General features: G+C 46.7%; 1 protein-coding gene and 1 long non-coding RNA gene across 8 annotated transcripts in view; one reads left to right on the forward strand and one right to left on the reverse strand.

Moving 5' to 3' along the window:
- The window catches only part of ADAMTS16 (ADAM metallopeptidase with thrombospondin type 1 motif 16), a 157,569-nt gene that overhangs the window by 38,909 nt on the left and 98,452 nt on the right, over positions 1 to 20,208 (reverse strand). For all 7 annotated transcript variants that reach the window (XR_014261726.1, XM_082454362.1, XM_082454361.1 and 4 more), the window contains one exon: positions 12,150 to 12,276. Coding sequence is in view for 6 of the 7 variants with exons in the window: in XM_082454362.1 (XP_082310488.1) it covers positions 12,150 to 12,276 (127 nt within the window). In the remaining variant the exon portion in view is untranslated. The remainder of the gene's footprint in view (positions 1 to 12,149; positions 12,277 to 20,208) is intronic.
- LOC309657260 lies at positions 13,786 to 18,973 on the forward strand. The gene is made up of 2 exons (XR_014261746.1): positions 13,786 to 15,994; positions 18,594 to 18,973. It is a non-coding gene; the product is annotated as an uncharacterized lncRNA (long non-coding RNA).

A 20,208-nucleotide genomic window follows, 5' to 3' on the forward strand; every position in this document is an offset into this window, starting at 1 on the left:
TGCCACTCTCATGAATGAAAGTCACTGGGTGTTGTCAAATAAGATAGGATGATTTATAGTTAAACTGAATATGGAGAGTATTTTATTCAACTATGTTGAGGAAGACAGTAATGTAACATTCCCGGTAGATGGACTTGTTAGCAGTCTGAAGTGCTTTTTCCTTCTTTTTTGATCCTTACTGTCTATATTTAAGTCACATGATTTTGATTTCGTGAGCTGAATCATCAGGTGAATATGTGGTTTTTCTAGGACTGATGCTCAGAATATTGGACATTTTATGCCCGGCTCAGGAGATGGCTAATCTGAAAAGACCCTGGCAGCTTGAGCCCACGTCTGCCTGGCAGGGAGGCCGCACACAGGCCCTGGATATAGATACTCATCACACATGGGGCACAGAAGAGATGTCTGCAAATCAACATCTCTTTCAAGGAGGTTCCTAGAGAGGAGTGTTCAATTTCAATAACTGATTTTGAACTGACAGATAGTTCAAAAATACTTGGCCAATATTCAGTCAATATGCAAACAGCCATCCTCTTTCCTGCCCTTTGGTCTTACCCTCTGGAAAATACAGCATGAAAAACAAACCAACTTGGCCTGAAATGACAAATTGTGGATGATTTCAGTCCACTGAACGAACGACCCGGTTCTCTGGTTTCTGAAGTCATGTTTCCTGAGACATGGCTCCTCAGGATGCAAAGTGTTCCCACGTCCCACACTCCTGGGAGTGCCCATCCGAAGCTCTTCAGCACAGACATGGGCCTGGAGACTTCCTGCGGGGCAGAGTCACATGCTTCTAGACGCTTCTAGAAAGGGGCCGCGGAAGCCCTTGGGATGCCCATGTGGGCGGCCTCCTGCAGTGGGTGTTCCTGCTTCCTGAACTGAGCCACAGACTGACTGCTAGTTTATTCACATTTGGTGTCCAGGTGGGAAATACAATGCACATCTTTAAACACTAGATAAAAACTAAGCCCTGTTAGATGGAGGTAAAACCGAGGTCACCTGGGGAGAAGAACAGGACGCCACCCCCCTCTCCAGAACTGAATCTACCTGTTTTCCTCATTTCATTAATTGAGCACTAATCAGTACCTGAAAAATACTGATCATGCATTTTGGCAAAATGCATGTCCGCCAAAATGTGAACCCTCTTAAGTACCAGGGGTTTCTTGGATACACATATTTTTATTGGTGAATCACTGAAATGAGATGAATTATAACCTATTTTTTTTTCTTTTTATCCTAATTCTGGTTAAGCCAACTCTCCCCACCAAATCTGCACCCATGACCTGGGTGATTAGGTTCAACTTAGGACCTGCAGGGCTAAGTGGGCTCTCAGGGAGATGCCCACCTGAGACTTACATGGCTGGTCAGGGCGCTGCCCACATTGATTTCTCCTTCCCCTCCAGGCAGCAGCTGCTCCTGCCCTCACTCCCAGGCAGTGAAACGGAGCGGGACCCTTCGGGGCCTTCCCAGGTCCTCCACCTGCCTCCTGGTTGTAGAAAAATTTTAGCCAAAGGATGAATTTATGCAGAGAAGTGAGAAAATGCAGAAGCAAAGAAAAACCGTCAAACAAGACAAAATAAGAATAGTTTAGCCATTAAACAAAGTCAAGGACCTTTAGTTCCTTCTCAAGGGCTGTAGATAATACTCTAAGTCATGTTCTTAAAGCTCTTTTGTAGATACTGATACCTTCACCAGGTGGAAGAATTTCACTACATGATGACCAGATTGTAACCACGACAAAAGCTGCGCCATCTGACACAATTCTGAGAACTTGGCCTCAAGGAAATGGGAACAAACCAACCCTGCAACTGAAGATTAACTGTACTTAAAATAATCAAGATAATACTGATCAGACCACTGCATGACTAATTTTGATTTCAGAGCTCACTGAGCTGTTTCTGCACGTAGCACCCTTCCTCTGCCTGTGCACCCCTGAAACTCCCCTTTGAAAGCTCTTGCCCTCTGATTGGCAGCGGGGAGTTGGCCTTTGGATATAAGTCCACCTTCTCCCCAGGTTGCCGGCCTCCGGAATAAAGCAAATTTTCCTTTCCTACCAACACTTATCTTTCGAGTATTGGGTTTCAGCTGGACCTGCGTTTGGTAACAGAAGGACTTGGCTCCTTTCACTGGGAAAACGAACTTCCTCAGCGTCTGGCCATCACCTCTCCCTGCTCCCGCCTAGGGCCACCCTCACAGCTGCTGACACATCTGAGCTCTCAGTCCCCTCCCTGATCATTTCCAAAGGTGCACAGGCTCGCTGTACCAGCTCTCATGTGAAAAAGAGGGAAGCAGCAGCCAACCCTCCTGGGCTTCATGGCCATTCCAGGTGCGGTTCTGTCCCTTTGCTTTCCTGTACGGCGAGACTCCGTGGGGACACGCCTGTGCTCACGTACTCTGCTTTCTCATCTCTCTCTCTCTCTCTCTCAACCCCATGCCTCTGTTCCCACCCCCACTGGAAATGGTCACATGGTGCTGATGACCCTAACCTTCCTAAATTTTATCACCACTCGAGGAGCAGGATGTGAGCGGGCCTGGCCTCCAAGGTGATGCACGCTTGGGCTCCCTTCCTCTTTCCCGCAGGTGTCTTCTGTCTGCTGTCTGCCTCCTGACCCAGTGCTTTCTCACCCTCCTCAAAGAAAGCACACAGAGAACTCTAGCAATTTTGCTAGCTCTCTATAACTGCTCTGTAAGGAGATTTAATCCAGTTTAAGCTCTGTCACAGTTCACTTAGCTTTTTTCTGTAAGTTACTTATTTGAGAGTTTTATAAGAATCACGTGTGGGTAATCTTGTATATTTTAAAAGTTACACTGATTTATATGGTTGTTTTATTTATTTATATCAAAAAGCAGTGGTGTGAAAGAAGGAGAAGGTATAATTTCTTGCAGGAGTGGCCATAAAACAGCATAAAGAGAATTGTACAAACTCATCAGAAAAGAGTAAAGCCATGAAACAATCAGACGCAAAGACAAGACCTGGTAAATGGAGGACACAAATCCTAAATCCAGGCCTAAATTTAGTACAAGAGCAACCATACCTCATATAAACGGGCTAAGCTTGTGTGTAAAAGATATTCTTGATTTGATAAAGTCAAAGTCCAACAGAACATTATTTAATCAAGGTGCAGAGAAACCTAATAATACAGACGTTTAAAAATAAAGATAATGAAGAAATGTAAGCCAGATCAAAAATAAGTAAGTGGAGGCTAGTGCCATAATGTTAATTTCTGAAAAAATAGATCATCCACTGAAAAGCAATATTAGGGATAAGGACGGACATTATTTAATAATAAAGAACAATTCATGCAGAAACCACACATGCAGAAAACCCTACCTAACAACATAAAGTGGAATTTTTATGTTAACTATAAAGTAAAATTAATAGGAGAAACTGAAAAATAAACAATCATAATGAGAGATTTTAAAGTACTTCTCTCAGAAACAGACACACAAGATAGACAAAGAGTCAGAACATATTTGAATAAATAAGTAAGGAGCTTGACCTGTCATATAAATAACCCTAATACAACACAAAACACACATTCCTTCATTCCCACAGAAAATATTTATAAAAACTCCCATTCCTAAGGCATAAAGGAAGTCTTGAAAATGCTAAAAATGATATAGTTTTTAACTCTTTCTTTGATCTCAATGTAGTAACATCTGAAATAACAAAAAATTTTCCCTGAAGCCTCAATAAATTTAGAAATGCAAAAAACAATCATTCTAAATAATTCACAGATCAGAGAATAAAACAATGGTTCCTAATCTTACATAAAAACCAACATAATGTGTTCTCTCCCAAAAAAGATTCTGAGAGAAGCTTCAGATATTTTCAGAAGCCCTGATTAGTACACTTGCAGTGAATAAACAGATATACATATAGATTTGTAGTAAAATCTATTCTATTTAACTATCTACCTACTTACCTATCTAATTGTCATCTATCTATCTATTCTATTTATCTATCTGTAGGTTTGCTTTTCATTTTTGTATTTGAAGCATATGCCATAGTGTATATTATTAGGGGACTTGATGAATTTTAGTTTCAATCATATTGAAGTCTGAAGACCAGAATAATAAAAGTATTATGAAAATTTTAGGTATTATTTAACCTTTATAAGTGAGTTCCAAGTAAGTTCCCTGAAATATAGAAGTATTCCTAAAGTGCCTTTCTGCCTTTGCTCACATAGGTAAATATATATATATTAAAACAACAAAATACACAGACACACACATACTGCCACACATGCATGCACCAAAACAAATAAAGCAAAACAAATAAGCAGACAAAAAACGAAACAAAAGAAAACCCAAACTATTTTACAGAACTACGTAAGGCAGATTTTTAGGTGTGAAATGATGAAGCCAGATCTAAAAAGTTAGCTATGATTTTTATATCCCCACTGCTTCTGCAACGGTTTCCATGTTAATATGTCAGCAACTGAGGAAATAAGTCAAATCAGTCTTGCTTAGGACCAGTTGGTCCACATTTGTAACTTGATTTTCATTGTGAATATATTGTAACAAATATGTATACCAGCCTGAATGTATTTTAACCTCATTGTTTTGGTTAAGTGACATCTTTCCTGGAGGAGATAGAGCAAGACATCCTCTTTTATATTGAGATATTGTCACATCTAGGTGATTATACAGTTTCAAGCCGTGACCCTAGCACCTGAACTGGCAACTTCACACTTAGGCTGAATGCTTCTCCAAAGAGTGTCAATTACAGAGATGCTATAACACTTCTGGTTTCCCTGATTAACCGTAGAGGGTTAGATGCCTTTTCAAAGGGGGCGCAGTGGAGGGAGGACAAGGCTTCGCAAGAAAAGTGAGGTCCCCTTAGGGAGGTGGCATCTGTGGGCTTGAGCTGCAGCACCAGGTGCCCTAGATACAGGCAGACTCTTTACGAGAAGAACAGGACAGAGAAGCTGGGGAACCCAGAGGACACAGGTTCTGTAAAGCTCTCCTCAGCATTACTTCACGCATCTGCAAGTATTCTTAAGTCCAGCAAAACTGGCGCTCAGCCCGTAAGTGGAAAGAAAATAAGAAAAGATAATTGTACCAAGTATATCCTTCACATCTGCCACTGTGGTGTCACCAGAGAAATCCATGAGTTGAAGTCACTGTGTTTCAAACTCAAGAGTAATGTATAATTGATTTACTAAAAGAAGAAACATGCCAGTACAGTTTCCAAAGATTCCAGAAAAGAATGTTGACACAGAAGTCAGGCTGCGGGGCAGGGCTGGCTGTATAACTTGTGGAATCCAGTGCAAGGTGCAAAATCATGAGGGATTTCAAGTTGGCTGCATCAGAGAATTAAACCAAGAGGCGGACCTTCTGAGCACTGGGCCCTGGGTGAATGGGCAGGTCACACGCCCAGGAAGCCAGTCCTGTGGCTCGTTTATTCCCAGTCACTTTGCTAATTAAATGAACTGAAATACTCACTTCTGTAGCATCCTGGGAGTTAAACCATTTCACTTATACGGATCACCTCAGTGACCACGGACCTTTTCATTCCCTTGCTAACCTGTACACTACGGGACATGAATATTTTCAAGGCTTGTATCTAAAAGATGAGACAAAAAAAGTCACTGCCCCCTTTCCTGTCACTGGCAGTGTTGCCATAAGAAGATCATTAGTCATACAGTTGTCCTGCTGCATCTTCTCTGTCATTTCTACCAAATGGATGCAGTCACCCGCTTCGGTATCTTGGTTGTAAAAGAAGCAGTTTTGCTGATGGGTTTGTGGAGGGTCAGCAAAGTGTAGGCAAAAACAATAGGACCATCCGACTATCAAGCAGAGAGGAATACAGAGGGGGGCTACATGTGTACTGGGGGTGGGGCATCCGATGACAGTATGTTTTACCTACACGCTTACTCTGCATTCCTAGAATAATACTGAAGAGAGAGGAAAAGTGTTCGTTTACCATCTGGAAAGTACTTCCTCTCGTTCCACCTTCAGTCCATGGTCCAGGACGGCGTACAATTAGTGTTTGTGCCTCGAAAACTAGAGAGATACGGTCAATGACAGGAAGAGCCACTCCATTTAGATAAACTGAGAAATAGAAAGGAAATAAATAGCCGTGTGATTTATAGTTCACGGTTCAAAAGCAAGCGATGAAAATGCCCGATTCTCCCTCAAATGAGCCGTGGGAGAGCCGCACGCTGCCGTCCGTGAGAGGCCCTCAGAGCCTCCTTGCGGGGCGCTGGCCTCGCTCCGTCCCAGGGGAGCAGCTGTCGAAGCGCTGACGCTCCGTTACCTGGCCGTGATGCTCCTGCTGGCCGGGGCCTCGCAGACGATTTGAGATCCTCCTCCTCCAGCTAGGAGGTCCTGGACCCCCAGGTCTCTGCCCCGCGGAGATTCACGAGCTGGGATCCCATCCGTGACACCGTGCGCGCCTTCGACGCGCTGCGCGCACACGTGGATGGGGAGGGCTTGGGGAGGCAAGGGGTTCCCACCAGCGGAGCAGTTTTCCTGTTCTTGTAACTTAGAAAGGAGAAGGGCTGTGGATTAGGCTGTTTGAAAGTCTCCGCTCCGCGGTCCTTTGGGGAGCCTCCTTCACTTCACGTGGGGCGGGAGACAGCACACTGCACCCTGCTCCATCCTCCCTGCCCCGAGCCAGCCGAAGAGGTGGGAGGCTGAGGACTGCAGCCACGCACTGTGGCCGCTGTGGCTTTGTGAGGCCGCGGAGAAGCAGGTGGACACGTGGCTCGAGAGGGTCACGGCCAGCCGCCTCGCAGGAGCAGTCTAGTAAGAAAGGCAAGGGCTCTCCTGCTTGGACAAATAAAGGTTGGGTTTGCTGACCACTTAATCAGGGACAAAAAAATCATCGGTATTCTGGGCAAGAGAGAAACGTATCTCACATTTCAGAGGACAGCACAACAACTTTTAAAATTAAGATCTATTTTCCCAATTCAACGGTTAAAATGACAATCCACAAGGATTGAGGTATATAATACAGGTTCATTCTTCTGTGTTTGTCACTGGTCGTTTTGCTTCACAGACTAAATAAATAACTAATGTGAACTTGTTTCTCCTTTTGCAGCAAAAAATAAAACAGCCAAGATTTACTGAGTGTTTTAGCACATGTACTGGGCTAAGAGTTTTACGTGGATTCCCTCAACAAATCCTGGCCTTGTGTTGCCCTGATTATGTACAGGTGGGAGTACCAAGGCGGCAGCTCAGCCCACACCTTCGACCAGGTGCGAGCTGGCAGGCATGGGCTATGCCGCTCTAGCCCCTTAGCATGCTAAGTCCACTCCACCAAAGGACTCGGAGGCAGAAGAGCTGTGGGTTGGGAACTGGGAAACTTTGTCCCACCCGGACCATAGACACCTGCGGGCTGGCTTGTCATCAGGCTTCTGCAACTGGCTGGGGGTGAAGCAGGAACCCTGCAGGCGCCCCTCTTGTCCTCCTCAGGGGTCTCCCAGCAAGGACGCATGGCATTAGCTTCACTGCCAGGCTTTCTATTGTCTCCCAAAGCTTTCTCTTTCAGAGGAAATATAAATATCAAAAGATATGAGATGTATAAATCAAAGAGTTCAGTAAGATGGGGGCCTCTGGGTTTTCTGGGGTGACTTGGGTGCCCTCACTGTATTCTCTACAGGCTGTTCCCACGCACCACTTCCAGTCTCCCCTAGACTGACCCTGTTGTTCCTGAGCTGTGCCTTTTCTTTCAGCACACAAAGCTGTTGACAGAGTGTACTTGTAAAATTCTACACCAATGAGTTAAGTACAGAATATAAGATGGAGAAGAATCCAGAGACCTTGTTGGCTCTAGATCCCTGACAACCAGGAAGACAGACTGTAGGGAGGAGGGGGAGGCCAAGGGAGAGAAACAGTGGGCTGAACAGGGGACCTACCGGAAAAACTAGTAACATACAAATATATATACATTTATAATCTTGCTGAAGGAAACCCGACACCCATTTAAAAATCTTTCTTGGAAGGAATCCATCCACATGAAGGAGGAGCATCAGAGACATAACTATGAAGGTTCTGGGGGAGAAGCAGGGCCCTGGTCCAGCGTGAAGGAAGGAAGGCAGAGTGATGGGGGTGTCTCAGGTGGCATTGGTGGGAGGAGGGGGTGGCCACTGCCTGAGCCCATCTCTGAGGTCTGAGGTCCTGGGCCAAGAGTGTGGGCTGGAGAAGAAGAAAGCTGGAGGAGACAGGAGGTGATGTAAAATCACTGTCCCGTGAGGGACCAGATGCCCAGGGAAGGGTGTCAGGACTGCCGGCCATCCTGGGCGGCCACGGAAGCTGGTGGCCGTACATTCAGAGTGAGAACGTGGGCTTGTGAGCTTCTGGCAGCATTAAGCTCCCGAGCTCCACAGGCAGCAGAGTGAGTGATGAGAGAGGTGTCGCCAGGCTGGGTTTTCTGGGCAAGTGGAGTTGGACAAGGGGGTTAAAGCCTGGACACCGGGTGAGACAGGAGGACACCTCGAGCATGGATCAATCTGGGAGCCCAGGAGCTGCAAAGACAAAGAGGCCATGGCCAGGGAAGGGTGTTTGGAACCAAGGTCTCACAGAGGCAGCAGGTAGGAGGCAGGAGAGGGCTCAGCTGCCCCAACAGAGGCCACGGAAGCACAGCTCAAACATGGGAGGGAGCTCTTCCCCTTCACACGGAAGGCTGGGCTGGAGACATGGGGCGGAGGGGGGCAGCTCTGCCCCAGGGAGTCATCAGGGATTCTGTCTCGTGACCCCACGAGCTTTGTCGGGGCTGGAGCTAAGGCTAGCTCTGCTACTGCTCAGGAGAGGGGACAGGAGGGGAGGAAGGAGCACTTCTGCAGGGGCGCTTCTGAAGGCACCTGCATCTCTTCCGCTCGCATCTCATTGGCTGATGAGGATCTAGGAGGGGGATGGGGAATGTCCACCAGGGCGTCCGTGCGTGAGCGTGAGTGTGAGAGTGTGTGTGAGCGTGGGTGTGTGAGTGTGTGTGTCTGGGGTTCTATTAACAGAGACAAGAAAGAGGAAATGCGCGTGGAGGAGCACGGTCTGGCCGTCCTTGCTGACGGCAGGAGTGAGAGGCGGGGACAGGACTGGAGAGTCAGGCAAGCGGTATCACTCACACGGATGTTAATGGCCTCAGGTGGCGCTGGTGACCGAAAGTGTCTGATGAGACCTCAGTCCCTAAAGATGTGGCTCATCAAGAATAATACAAGCTCTCTTACTCTTGGGGAAGATCTTGAAGGAGGCTGGCCTAGGGCGGGTACTTTACGTGAGAGACACGTGGAAGCATACAAATAAGGCTTATTACGGATTACGGGACAGTTGACGAAGCAGCGTCTTATTTCTCAATGGCAGCATCCAAACAGGACCGGCTGGACTCACCTACAAGACCCCCCAAGGGAGACTGGCCACAGAGCTTCGTACTTAGGGCACACGTCTATGTGTTTTCTCTTTGTCAACTCACAGCCGAGGAAACCGAGGCACCAGGAGGTGAAGCCACTTTCCCGAGACCACGCCGCAGGCCTGGAGTTCTTGCCCTGGCCCGTGGGACCCTGGTTCCTCCCTGAATTCTACAAGCATTTACTGAGGGACAGGCACAGCTATCGTCCCTCAGGATATGTCAGTGGACAAAACCAACATCTGACCCTGGAGAGACTTTCTGGAATCAATAAGCGTGAAAATTCTGTACCAGGAACAAACAGACACAAGAGATGATGATGATAGTCATGGATAATGGTTGAGAGTAAGGACAGTTTTGCCCGACCACGTAAGGTACGCTAGAGTTCTATCGCTGAAATCCAATAACCAATAATCCCATCCAATCAGTGACCTTTGTGGAAAGTGACATTTCTGGTGCACTTACACGGGACCAGACGCTGGTAGAAGCAGCCTGCCATCTGGAGTAACACTGAACAGACAGCAGCCGGGCATCGCTTAAATGCCTTCCCTAAGGGTTCAGCACAAGGAGGAAGCCCAGGAGAGGGAGGGGAGGGGAACCCCCAGCTCTCTCCCCGCACCACGGGGCTGAGGCCGTCCCCGGAGAAGCAGCGGTTGCTGGCTACCACGGCTGCCTCTGCTTCCCCTGCCCGCTCAGGGCCACCAGCCACTCCTACATCCTGGGCTGAGTCCTGCATGGTTTGGAGATGCAGAGGGGCCTATTCAGGGTGTCCCGACCATCACTTCGCATCTGAGTTATGGGATGCTTAAAATCACGAAGCTGGAAGCCGAGGAGTGGGTGACTTAGCCCGGGGCTGGGGTTGAGTGTTCTCTTGAGTCCACTGTAATGAGCTTCACCAAGCCCACCTGGGCAGCTTGGACTGCAAGGGGATGAGCCACTCACACGATTCCAGGGAGCGATTCCATGCAAGAACTACATATTCCCAATCAGCCTGAGCTTTAGCATTCCGATGGATTTAGTCCCAAGTCACCAGTAACTTTAGTCTCCCCTGCACATAAAAGTCACACACACACACACACACACCCCTCTTAGTCTAAATTAGTGAGGTTTTTCGACTTTTCAACACTGTTAACTAGTTGCCTTGAGGCACCCTGGGTTCCTCTGCCTTAGCAAGAACTCGGTGCAATACGGAAAGAGAACCCCAGTGCCTGCAGCAGCGCTCCTAACATCCTTCTCCCCAAGGCTCCTTGGAGATGTATGATCAGAGGTCACAGTGAGGTCCACGCTGTGTCACCTGGAACACAGGTGCAGAACCGGCTGTCCGGGGAGAAGGGGTCAAGTTGGTGCAACACCTCAGCGGACATGGGGAGCCCTGGCTGTCTGGCCCCTTGTTTCCTTCGGACAGTAGGTTCATTTTGCAGAAATGGTGCTGTGCTATATCCTCCCTTGCCCAACCAGGGGCTTCATTTCCTAAACCATCCTGGACGGTGTGCACTTGGTGTGTCGCTTCAGGCACAGAAGGAGCCCATGGTGGCTGGGCTTCTGTCTGCCATGGGGCCCTGCACAGACCATGGGGGCGCCCAGCTGGCGGCAGGATCGCTGACAGGTGAAGCGAGGACCAGGGTGGGCATCAGTTCCAGGAGCTCCTTCGGTCCCAGAAGAACCCCCAGGGGGGCCTCCAATGCCTCGGTGGGTGATGGGCCTCAGGCGCTAAATTCCTTTTGCAAATACTGACCCATCTCTCTCTCTCATTACCAGGCTGTGGGGCGTGGTTGCCGAGGAGCCCGGCTGAGTCGGGCCACTGGCCCTCTGAGGGAGGACAGATCTTCCCAGGGAGGCACCCCCACTCACAGCGGCGGGGGGCAAGGTGCCGGCCTCTCAGATGCTGGCCTGTGTCCTCCATCTCTACCCTAAGTGAGGGACCAGGGACCCACAAACTCAGAGAGAAGGGAGACAGTGCCTCCATTCCTCTTGGGTTTTACTGTCTCTGGGAGAGGCAGCCAGATTTCTGCTTTTGAGGCTCAGCTCAGCAGAGCCAGCTCTTGTGGGTCTTTAAAATCAAGACGTATGAGATCACATGTGTTGTGGCGAGTACCTCCGCTGTCTGAAGGGTCTAGCGGGCCTTTCATCCCGTAAATACATTACTCAGATGATTTCCACAGCCCCTCTGTGAAGATGAAGCAAGTGAGAAGCAGACGGACTATGGACAAGCGCAGGGAGTGATGGCTGAGGAGGGCAGGGCAGGACCACGGCTGCCTCCTCGGGGTCCTTCCCAACCCCCGTGTCAGGGAACCTGAGCTTTCTTCAGAAACGTGGAGGGGTGGCAGTACTGGGGACAGGTGAGTGGGGTGACAGAGCCCTGCTTTCTGCAGCCCGTCCCACACATGTGCTGCGGCCACATTCCCTCTACAGCCTGGACAGGCCTCGCCAGTGGGTTCTTCTAACAGGTTTCACTCAGTAAGAAAAGGAAACACCAGCAAAGGGGATAGAGGCTGCGAGGGAAAGCGTTCCTGTGTCCACAGCACACCATCCTTCCCACAGCCTGCACTGATTAAGACAGAACAAGCGCCATCTACTACGAGACCTTCGCTCCCACTGACAAGGCTTTGCAGGCTATTTCCAGTCCCAGCGCACTTTATTTGGCTCACCTGTTCAGGCAGTTCTTGTTTCTTTTGCCTCTGCTGTCACGGATTATGTGGCAGTGGCTGGCACTTCTATTCCCCAGACTCAGAGCACCAAGGCCTCAGCATTATATCTGCAAAACCCTGACACCCATTCAGAGGAACATGGCAGTTCTTACCTGGGGGGACAGGCGGACACTTTGCAAGGCACGACCCCTGTGACAGGCCGGGCGTCGGGGCTGCAGAATGATGCGTTCACCGGGAACCTCAGGTCTCTGTAGCAGCCGGCTCTCGTGGTCATCTGCCCTGTGAGAGAGCGGGGTGCACAGTGAAGACTCACAAACATGCCCCGTGGTAAAAGGCAGGCGAAGCGCTAATGAAATCTCTTGAAAAAAAATCTTTACTGTACTGGCACGTCTTTGCATTAATGACCTTTGGCTGACTACTAATGTTCTACTTTTCTGGCCTGTCTTGATGAATTTTATCAGTGAATTGCATCAGTTCTAAGATGGCTTGTATCTTCCCCCTATATTTTAACATCTTGTAACATGTGTCTTGCTATGGGTGCCAACATATATTTGATGAAACAATCTTTCGGTTCTTTTCTATTGTTTCCAGAATTGGAAACACCAACTATTTTTTCAAAACAAACACATAGTAAGTACATTCACTTGTGTTTCTAAGTGAGAGGGCACAACAGGAAATGATCGGTAATAAACCAGAAAGAAATACAGACAACAAAGTGATAAGCGCTTCAGCAGCAGAGAATTCACAGAGCAAAATACCTCCAGGGTTGCAGCCGGATGGTGACCTTTTCACAATAATGGCTTGGATGTTGCCTCAAATGAGGTCAACGGAAATGAAAGGTGGTCTGGTTCTCAGCCTCCATTTATATCCCCAGGGCTACTCAGGCTTTCTGAGCATCCCTCAATATGTTCGATATTTCAATTCATTAAATTTACTAAAAAAGGTCCCAATGGGACTTCCCTGGCAGTCCAGTGGTTAAGATTCTGCACTTCCAATGCAAGGGGCGCAGGTTCGATCCCTGGTTGGGGAACTAAGATCCCACATGCCATGGGGCATGGCCAAAAAATAAATAATTTTTAAAAAAGGAACCATTACTTACAGCAGGGTACCTAGACTAGTCAAAATCACAGAGACAGAAAGAAGAAGGGTGGTTGCCAGGGGATGGGGGATGAGGGGGTGGGGAGGTGTCCATGGGCACAGTTTCAGTTTGGGAAGATGGAAAAGATCTGGAGATGGATGGTGGTGACATGAGCACAACAATATGAATGTGCTTAATACCACTGAACCATGCATTCAAAACTGGTTAAAATGGTAAATTTTATACCATATATATTTTACCACAATACAAAAGGACTGTAAAATAGACATATATCTTGAAGGATGATGTTAAGGAGTTCATTCAGTGAAGAGGAACAAAAAAAAGAAAGAAAAAGAACCAAACCAGTGTTGATTTTAAAAATTAACACAATTAATATTAAGATTTAAAATGATTTTTATTGCTGTGCTTGGAAAATGGATGGAGTCCTGCTGTCCATGAGGCCCATCTGTTTTACTTCCTCTGCAGTCAAGGCTGCACTGCTCAGAATGACCTGCATCCAATTTGGTCCCCACAGGCAGATGACCAAAGGTGTCTCATAAAGGAAGGGACCCAAGACATGGTTTCAGAGGACCAAAGCCACAGGCTGGCAACTCCAGGCTCAACAGCATCTAATGTTCAGTTCTCTATGAAACCGAGTCCCTTACTTAAAGAACAATAAAAGTCTCTAAGATATACGTGGAAACAAGTTTGACATTTGGCTTTGCTTTGTCAAAAGGAATAAGGCAAGTCGATGGGGAAAGTTCCCTTCTCTTGAGAATCAGTTTCCTTGATCAGTAGAGGGAAAAGAGGCCTCCTGGGTCCCAAGCACAGATCTCATGCATCTGAGCCCCAGACCACGTCCTGCCTTGGGTATGGCCCTGTCGGTGCTGATGGAGGACATCAGAGGTGACATAGGACCCTTGTGGTTTTGTGCGATTATTCAGCTCTCTGCCAACTTGACACAATCATATTTTAACCAAGTTAAACAGTTTTTATTTGATGCACCCCAGTGTGGATTTCACAACTGTATCTTCCTGATTTTAATGGTCTCTCATGAGGAACGGCATATTAAAAATGACTTTGATAAAGGTCATGGAATATTTCTGCAGAAATATAAGAAAATTTACTTAAACATGTTGAGAATCTTGAAAGTGAGTATTTCTATGAAAGAACAAGATTTAAGTCACATACAGCAAATGTCCCTGGGCAGTAACGGGAAGAAGGTCAAGGTGAACCTCAGTCCCACGAGGCAGAAGAATGATAATAAAAAGGAATATTTCCAGGCTCTGCTAAGACCGAAGCTGTGACATTTGTTCTAATATATAGATTTAGTAAAATCAAAGATGGGCTTGGTGACCTGTGTAGCAAGGCCATGGAGCCCTCGTGGCCACAGCTCTCCTGGGGACGGGGGGGAGCCAAGAGGCACGTCAGGCAACGCAACCCACTGACACCTCCTGCTGGGCTTCACCGTGGAAGGAAGCACATATCGGAAATCCATCTCTTTCAGTGTCCTTGCTGTGGTACCGAGCCAGCTGTGTGCCCTGTCACTACGTCACACACAGAACAGATGCAAACACGCAGTGATGGGCACTGGAGGAGGGTCCCTCACGCCTTACACCCCAAGCCTTGCACAGGTTCGCCCTCGTCCACCTTCCTGGAGGTACCTTCCTGGGCGTCACCCTGACTGCACGTGGCGACGGATTACTGACCCGCCGCCGTCTCCTGCCCCGCACCCACTCTTAGCCCCGATGTCCCCAGGCTGCCTCCTGGACTCACAGACCTGGCCGTCTAACAGATGCACAAATACATAAACATCCATTTCAGAGCAGGCTTCCTCCAGCCCCCCTGCCCGGGGTTCCGTGGTCTCTGTGTGGTCAAGGGATCAGTCTTGTAGTCCCCTGCCCCCCACCCCCATGCCTTACTCCAGGCATTCCTCCTCCAAGTCCAGCTGTTGGACTGATACCACGGATATTTCCTTCACATACACGCGTGCGCACACACACACGCTCATGCCACTCCCAGGTTAAAAGTCTGTTTTTCTCTTTTTAAGCTGGAGACTTCCCAGCCTTGTCCTCCAGCCCTGCTGCATCCCTCTCATGCCGACATCGCCCCTGGTCCTCTGACTCCCAGCTGTCTCTCCACCTGGAATGCAGTCCTCCACTGCCACCCCTGACACACCTGGCAGAAGTCTTCTCATCCCTTTAAGGAAGACCCACATCCCCCTGCCTCTGAACTCCCGTGCTCCCTGACTTGAGAGCACATCTGAATTCTCTGGTAGTTTAAACACAGAATCCCGGCCACCTCAGAGCCTTGGATTCAGCAGGCGTGGGGTGGGGGCTGTGGATTTACATTTCTAACCGATGCCCAGGTGCTGCTGGCACTGCTGCCCTGCGGACTACACTTTGAGAACCGCGGCTCTACGCAATATCCGAGGCCACCACTTTTACGTCTCAGGTTACACAGCTGTGATATACACGTAGTAAGAAATAAATACCTGGTCTTTGCCCCTGGTTCTTGGCACACAGCTCCTAGAACCTTTGGAGTGTCTTTTGTGTGCTGCTGAGCTGGCGGGTGGCGGGGTCCCTACACAGCTTATGGACAGGACTGGTCCCCAGAAGCATCAAGGCGTGATTAGAGGGTTTCAGCCCAATCCTGGGCCTCTGGCGAGGGGAAAGGGGCTGGCAATTTAGTTTAGTTACCAATGACCAATGATTTAATCAATCCTGTGTAATGAAATCTCCATGGAGACCCCGTGTAATGAAATCTCCATGGAAACTCCTAAACAACGGGGTTCAGAGAGCTTCCAGGAGGATGGCATACCCCAGCTTCATGGAGTCCGGAACCCTTCCCGACCTCTCCCTGTGTACCTCTTCATCTCGCCGTTCCCTGGTGTCTTTTACAATAAACCAGTGACAGTAAGTAAGTAAAGTGCCTTCCTTAGGTCTGTGAGCTGGTGTAGAAAATTATTGAACCTGAAATGGGGGGCGGGGTGGGAGACTGTAGAACCCACACCTTTGTAGCCAAGTCAGACAGAAGTGTGGGTGCCCTGGCATGCAAATGGTATCTAAAGTGGGAGCAGTGCTGTGGGACTGAGCCCTTTACCTGTGGGGTCTGACGGTGACTCTAGGTAGTTAGTACTGGAGTTAGATTAATGCAGGACACCCCGTTGGAGGCTGAAAATCCGGCAATGGTGGTTGGTGTGGACAAAACCCACACATTTGGTGCCCGGAGTGTTGTGAGTAAAGACAGCTCCTGCCAGGCTAGCCCAGGTTTGTGCTCATTTGTCCTGGAAAAATGGTAAACAACCCTTTTCCCTCGCAATAGCATCCAGGTTTGGGTAAGACGTTATATGGTGAACCGAATGTCAAAGTTCAGTGGACGTATAGGTGTCATCCCTTAGATCAAATTTCCTGAGAGCGGAGAGTACAGCCTGCATGGATTGATTTGTTCCCACACTTATTAGGCAGTTTTTCAGCCATCGGCCAATTTCATTATATTCAGTAACTTCTAAGCTCCAGCAAGTTAATACAGTCAGCCCTCCTGGTTCAAGGGTTCCGAATCTGCTGATTCAACCAACTACAGATGGAAAAAAATCAGAAAAAAAATCCCAGAAAGTTCTAAAAAATCAAACTTGAATTTGCCTTGTGCCAGCAACCATTTACGTAGCATTTACCGTGTATTTACAACTACTTAGGTAGCATTTACATTATATTAGGTATTATAAGCCATCTAGAGATGATTTAAAGTATGTGGGGAGATGCGCATAGGTTATTTGCAAATACCACCTCATTTTACATAAGGGACTTGAGCATCTGCAGATTTTGGTATCCATGGGGGTTCCTGGAACCAACAGGGAAGGATGACTGTAGTGAGTTAATAATACTTGGCAAAAAAACCCATCCAAGTAAGGGTATATTCTCTTCTTTATGCAGTACTTAGGATGAACTAGGCACAGTTTTGATGACTCACCCATGTATCAATGCAGAGACGAAATCTGAATCAATGTTTTATGAGTCTACTTTTCCACTTGCTAACAGGGAATAAGAGACTATTAAATTAGAAGAAATAAACACATGTCATTTTAAAGCTGTTCTGTAGGGAATCTTGTGAACTCCATTAAATTAAATCTTGAGAACTCCCTTAAATTAAGCCAGATAATCTTAATGACCCAATTTACATGAGGACCTACTGAACAAGAGTACCATTTTCTAAAACTGTTAGTGGTCAGTTCTAATAGTAGGGAAGGAAAATTAATCTTTTCTCTCCACTTATATGACAATTTAAAAGTCCATTTAAAAAGACCAAAGTCTTCTGGCTTTTTAGGTGTGACTCTATGAATAATGTCTTCAGTTTGGTTTCCAGTTTTGACATTGAAGACATGTGAAATTCAATCCTTATGCTCAAGTCTTAACAAAGAATCAGGCCTTAATGATCACTGATGGTCCTGAGGGAGGTACAGGCTCTCGATCAAGCAAATAGGAAATTGTTTTTCTTTGAAATAGAAACAGAAGTTTACTTGATTAACGTATTCATTTTTCTTTCTTAGTGGAGACATTTGTTTGACCTTGGTGTCAGCCAAGTCCCAAACTTTTACCCATTAATTGGATAAGAGGGAAATCTAGATCTAGTCATTCATGGAATAACTTAGTAACAACGTGATAGAAAAAATATAACGCAAAGAAAAACACTGAATTTGTCCAACGCATGTCCAAGTTCTGACTCTGCCAGTTAATTTTTTTAGCTGGTGACACTGGAGACCTTTCATTTTTCTTAGCGGGACACTACTGACATTTTAGGTACCAGTATTACTTATGCAGCATGCTTGTCATATCGTGAGACTTTTAGCACCCCTGGATCTGCCCGCTAGATGCTGGTAGCAACCCACCCCCACTCATCATGGCAACGAAAGTGCCTGCGCACATTTCCAAATGCTCCTTCTGAAGGACAGTTCCATCTTCAGTTGAGGACACTGATAGGCCACAAGCAGATAAGGAAGAAAGTATATGATTAGGAGAAGAAAGGGAAAATGTAGAGTGTTGCCTGGAAATTTTAAGCAATTAGTGGAAGTAGAACAAAACAGGAGAATGGTCATCAGGTTCACAGCAAAATTCACTTAAGAAAATGACAATGACAAAAATGCTATAAAACAGAATTTACGGTGTGGAGCTAAAAGTAAGATTCAGAGGGTATTTTCATGGCCTTAAATACTTATATTGATAAAAATAGGTATGAATGGAAATAAATGAAGCCAATACTTAATTACAGCGTTAGAAGAAAGGATAGATCAAGGAAGCAGAAAGAAGGTAACTGATATAGATTGGAACAAAAGTCAATATATTAGAAAATGAACAGACATCAATATATTTGGATGCAGACAAAAATGTGAGCCACAAGTTAATATGTTAGGGAAGAGAAAACGGTGAATCCAAGAGCTGATATTTTGGGGGAGGCTATCTTCAAGCATAACAACCTACAGCCCAGCTCACTCCTCTCTTTCCTGCTCTCCCCTCGATTACAGGGGCTCCCTGTCAGCACTGCAGTCTTTACATCTCTTGTCTATGAGGCTGTCGGGGAGATCCCACCAATGAGAAGTACGAGCGCAGGATGTGGGCAGAGCCACAGCGTCATGTCTCTGGCAGAGAGTATATAAACATGGACTTTGGCAGATGTGAGGTCTGCAGTAGTCTCCAGACGTTTTCCTGGGAATCACCTGCTCCAATGCTGGCTTAACTCTAATCCTCACCAGGAATTTCTGGAATGTTCCACACCTTCCACCTCTTTAATAGCCAGAGCAACTCTGAGAGCTACATGGGTCTCTCTCTGACCTTTACTCCTCTAACCTCTCCAGCTATTTTGTAAGCACATGGTCCTTTATATTAAAAACCTTCCTGCTTGAAATACCTCGTGTAGTTTCTGCTTTCCTGGCTAAACTGTCACTGACATACTAACTTAATGAAGAAAATAAACAATAAGCACACATACACAAAATAAGAAAAATGAGAGACTTCCCTGGTGGCACCGTGGTTAAGAGTCCGCCTGCCAATGCAGGGGAAGCGGGTTCGATCCCTGGTACGGGAAGAGCCCACATGCCACGGAGCAACTAAGCCCGTGCGCCACAATTACTGAGCCTATGCGCTAGACCCCACGAGCCAAAACTACTGAGCCCGTGTGCCACAATTACTGAAGCCCACACGCCTAGAGCCCGTGCTCCACAACAAGAGAAGCCACTGCAATGAGAAGCCTGCGCACCGCAACGAAGAGTAGCCCCTGCTCGCCACAACCAGAGAAAGCCCACGCGCAGCGACAAAGACCCAATGCAACCAAAAATAAATACATACATACATACATACATAAAATGCAATTGGTTTGGTGCCGACAATGTTCCAGTTCTTTATATGGGTAGTGGTTGCACAGATATTCTTACTTTCAAAAAGTAATCTATATTCTTCAAAAAAATTAATATGAAAATATGATTAAATATTCTGATAATACTAAAGTTTTAATGCATAGAATGTGAAATTCATGAGGATTTATTGTAAACACTTCAACACATAGTACTTGACACACAAAATGAAGAGGTATTCAATAAACATTGGTTGAATTAGTGAAGGTAAACTATTGGCTACCAGACTCTCACACTTTAAATGATGGCATCTTACTTAAAACTGTAGTATAGAACCACACACAGAGAGGTCATTTTTAAATTTATATAAGAATAATACTCTTTATTTTCAAGGAAAAGAGAGTCATTCAGGTCCCTTACATTCAAAAGAAAAAAAGAAAAAGGAATCGGAAGGCCAGAAGGGGGAGCTCTCATGCCCCACCACTCGATGTCAACTGCATTATCAACAAGAAGAGAGGTACCTTGCATCGCCAACAGAAAGGTTATTACTTTACTACCAGCAGAAGGAAGGAAGAATTTCTCCTTGCCTGGCAACAGTCCAGCCAGTGAGAAACGGCACAGCTCAGCCAATGGAAAGTCTCGATACTTCAAACTCCCAGTTTCCTCCAATGGACTTTTTGTTTATAACAGCCCATCACAACTTCCTTTTCTCCTCTATAAAAGAATGTTCCTCTCCTTTATTCTCTGGACTTGCCTGTGGTTTGATATAAATTGCATGTCCAGAATTGCA

The sequence above is a fragment of the Balaenoptera physalus genome (assembly GCF_965194825.1).
Source record: "Balaenoptera physalus genome assembly, chromosome: 3".
NCBI classification, from domain to species: Eukaryota; Metazoa; Chordata; class Mammalia; order Artiodactyla; family Balaenopteridae; genus Balaenoptera; species Balaenoptera physalus.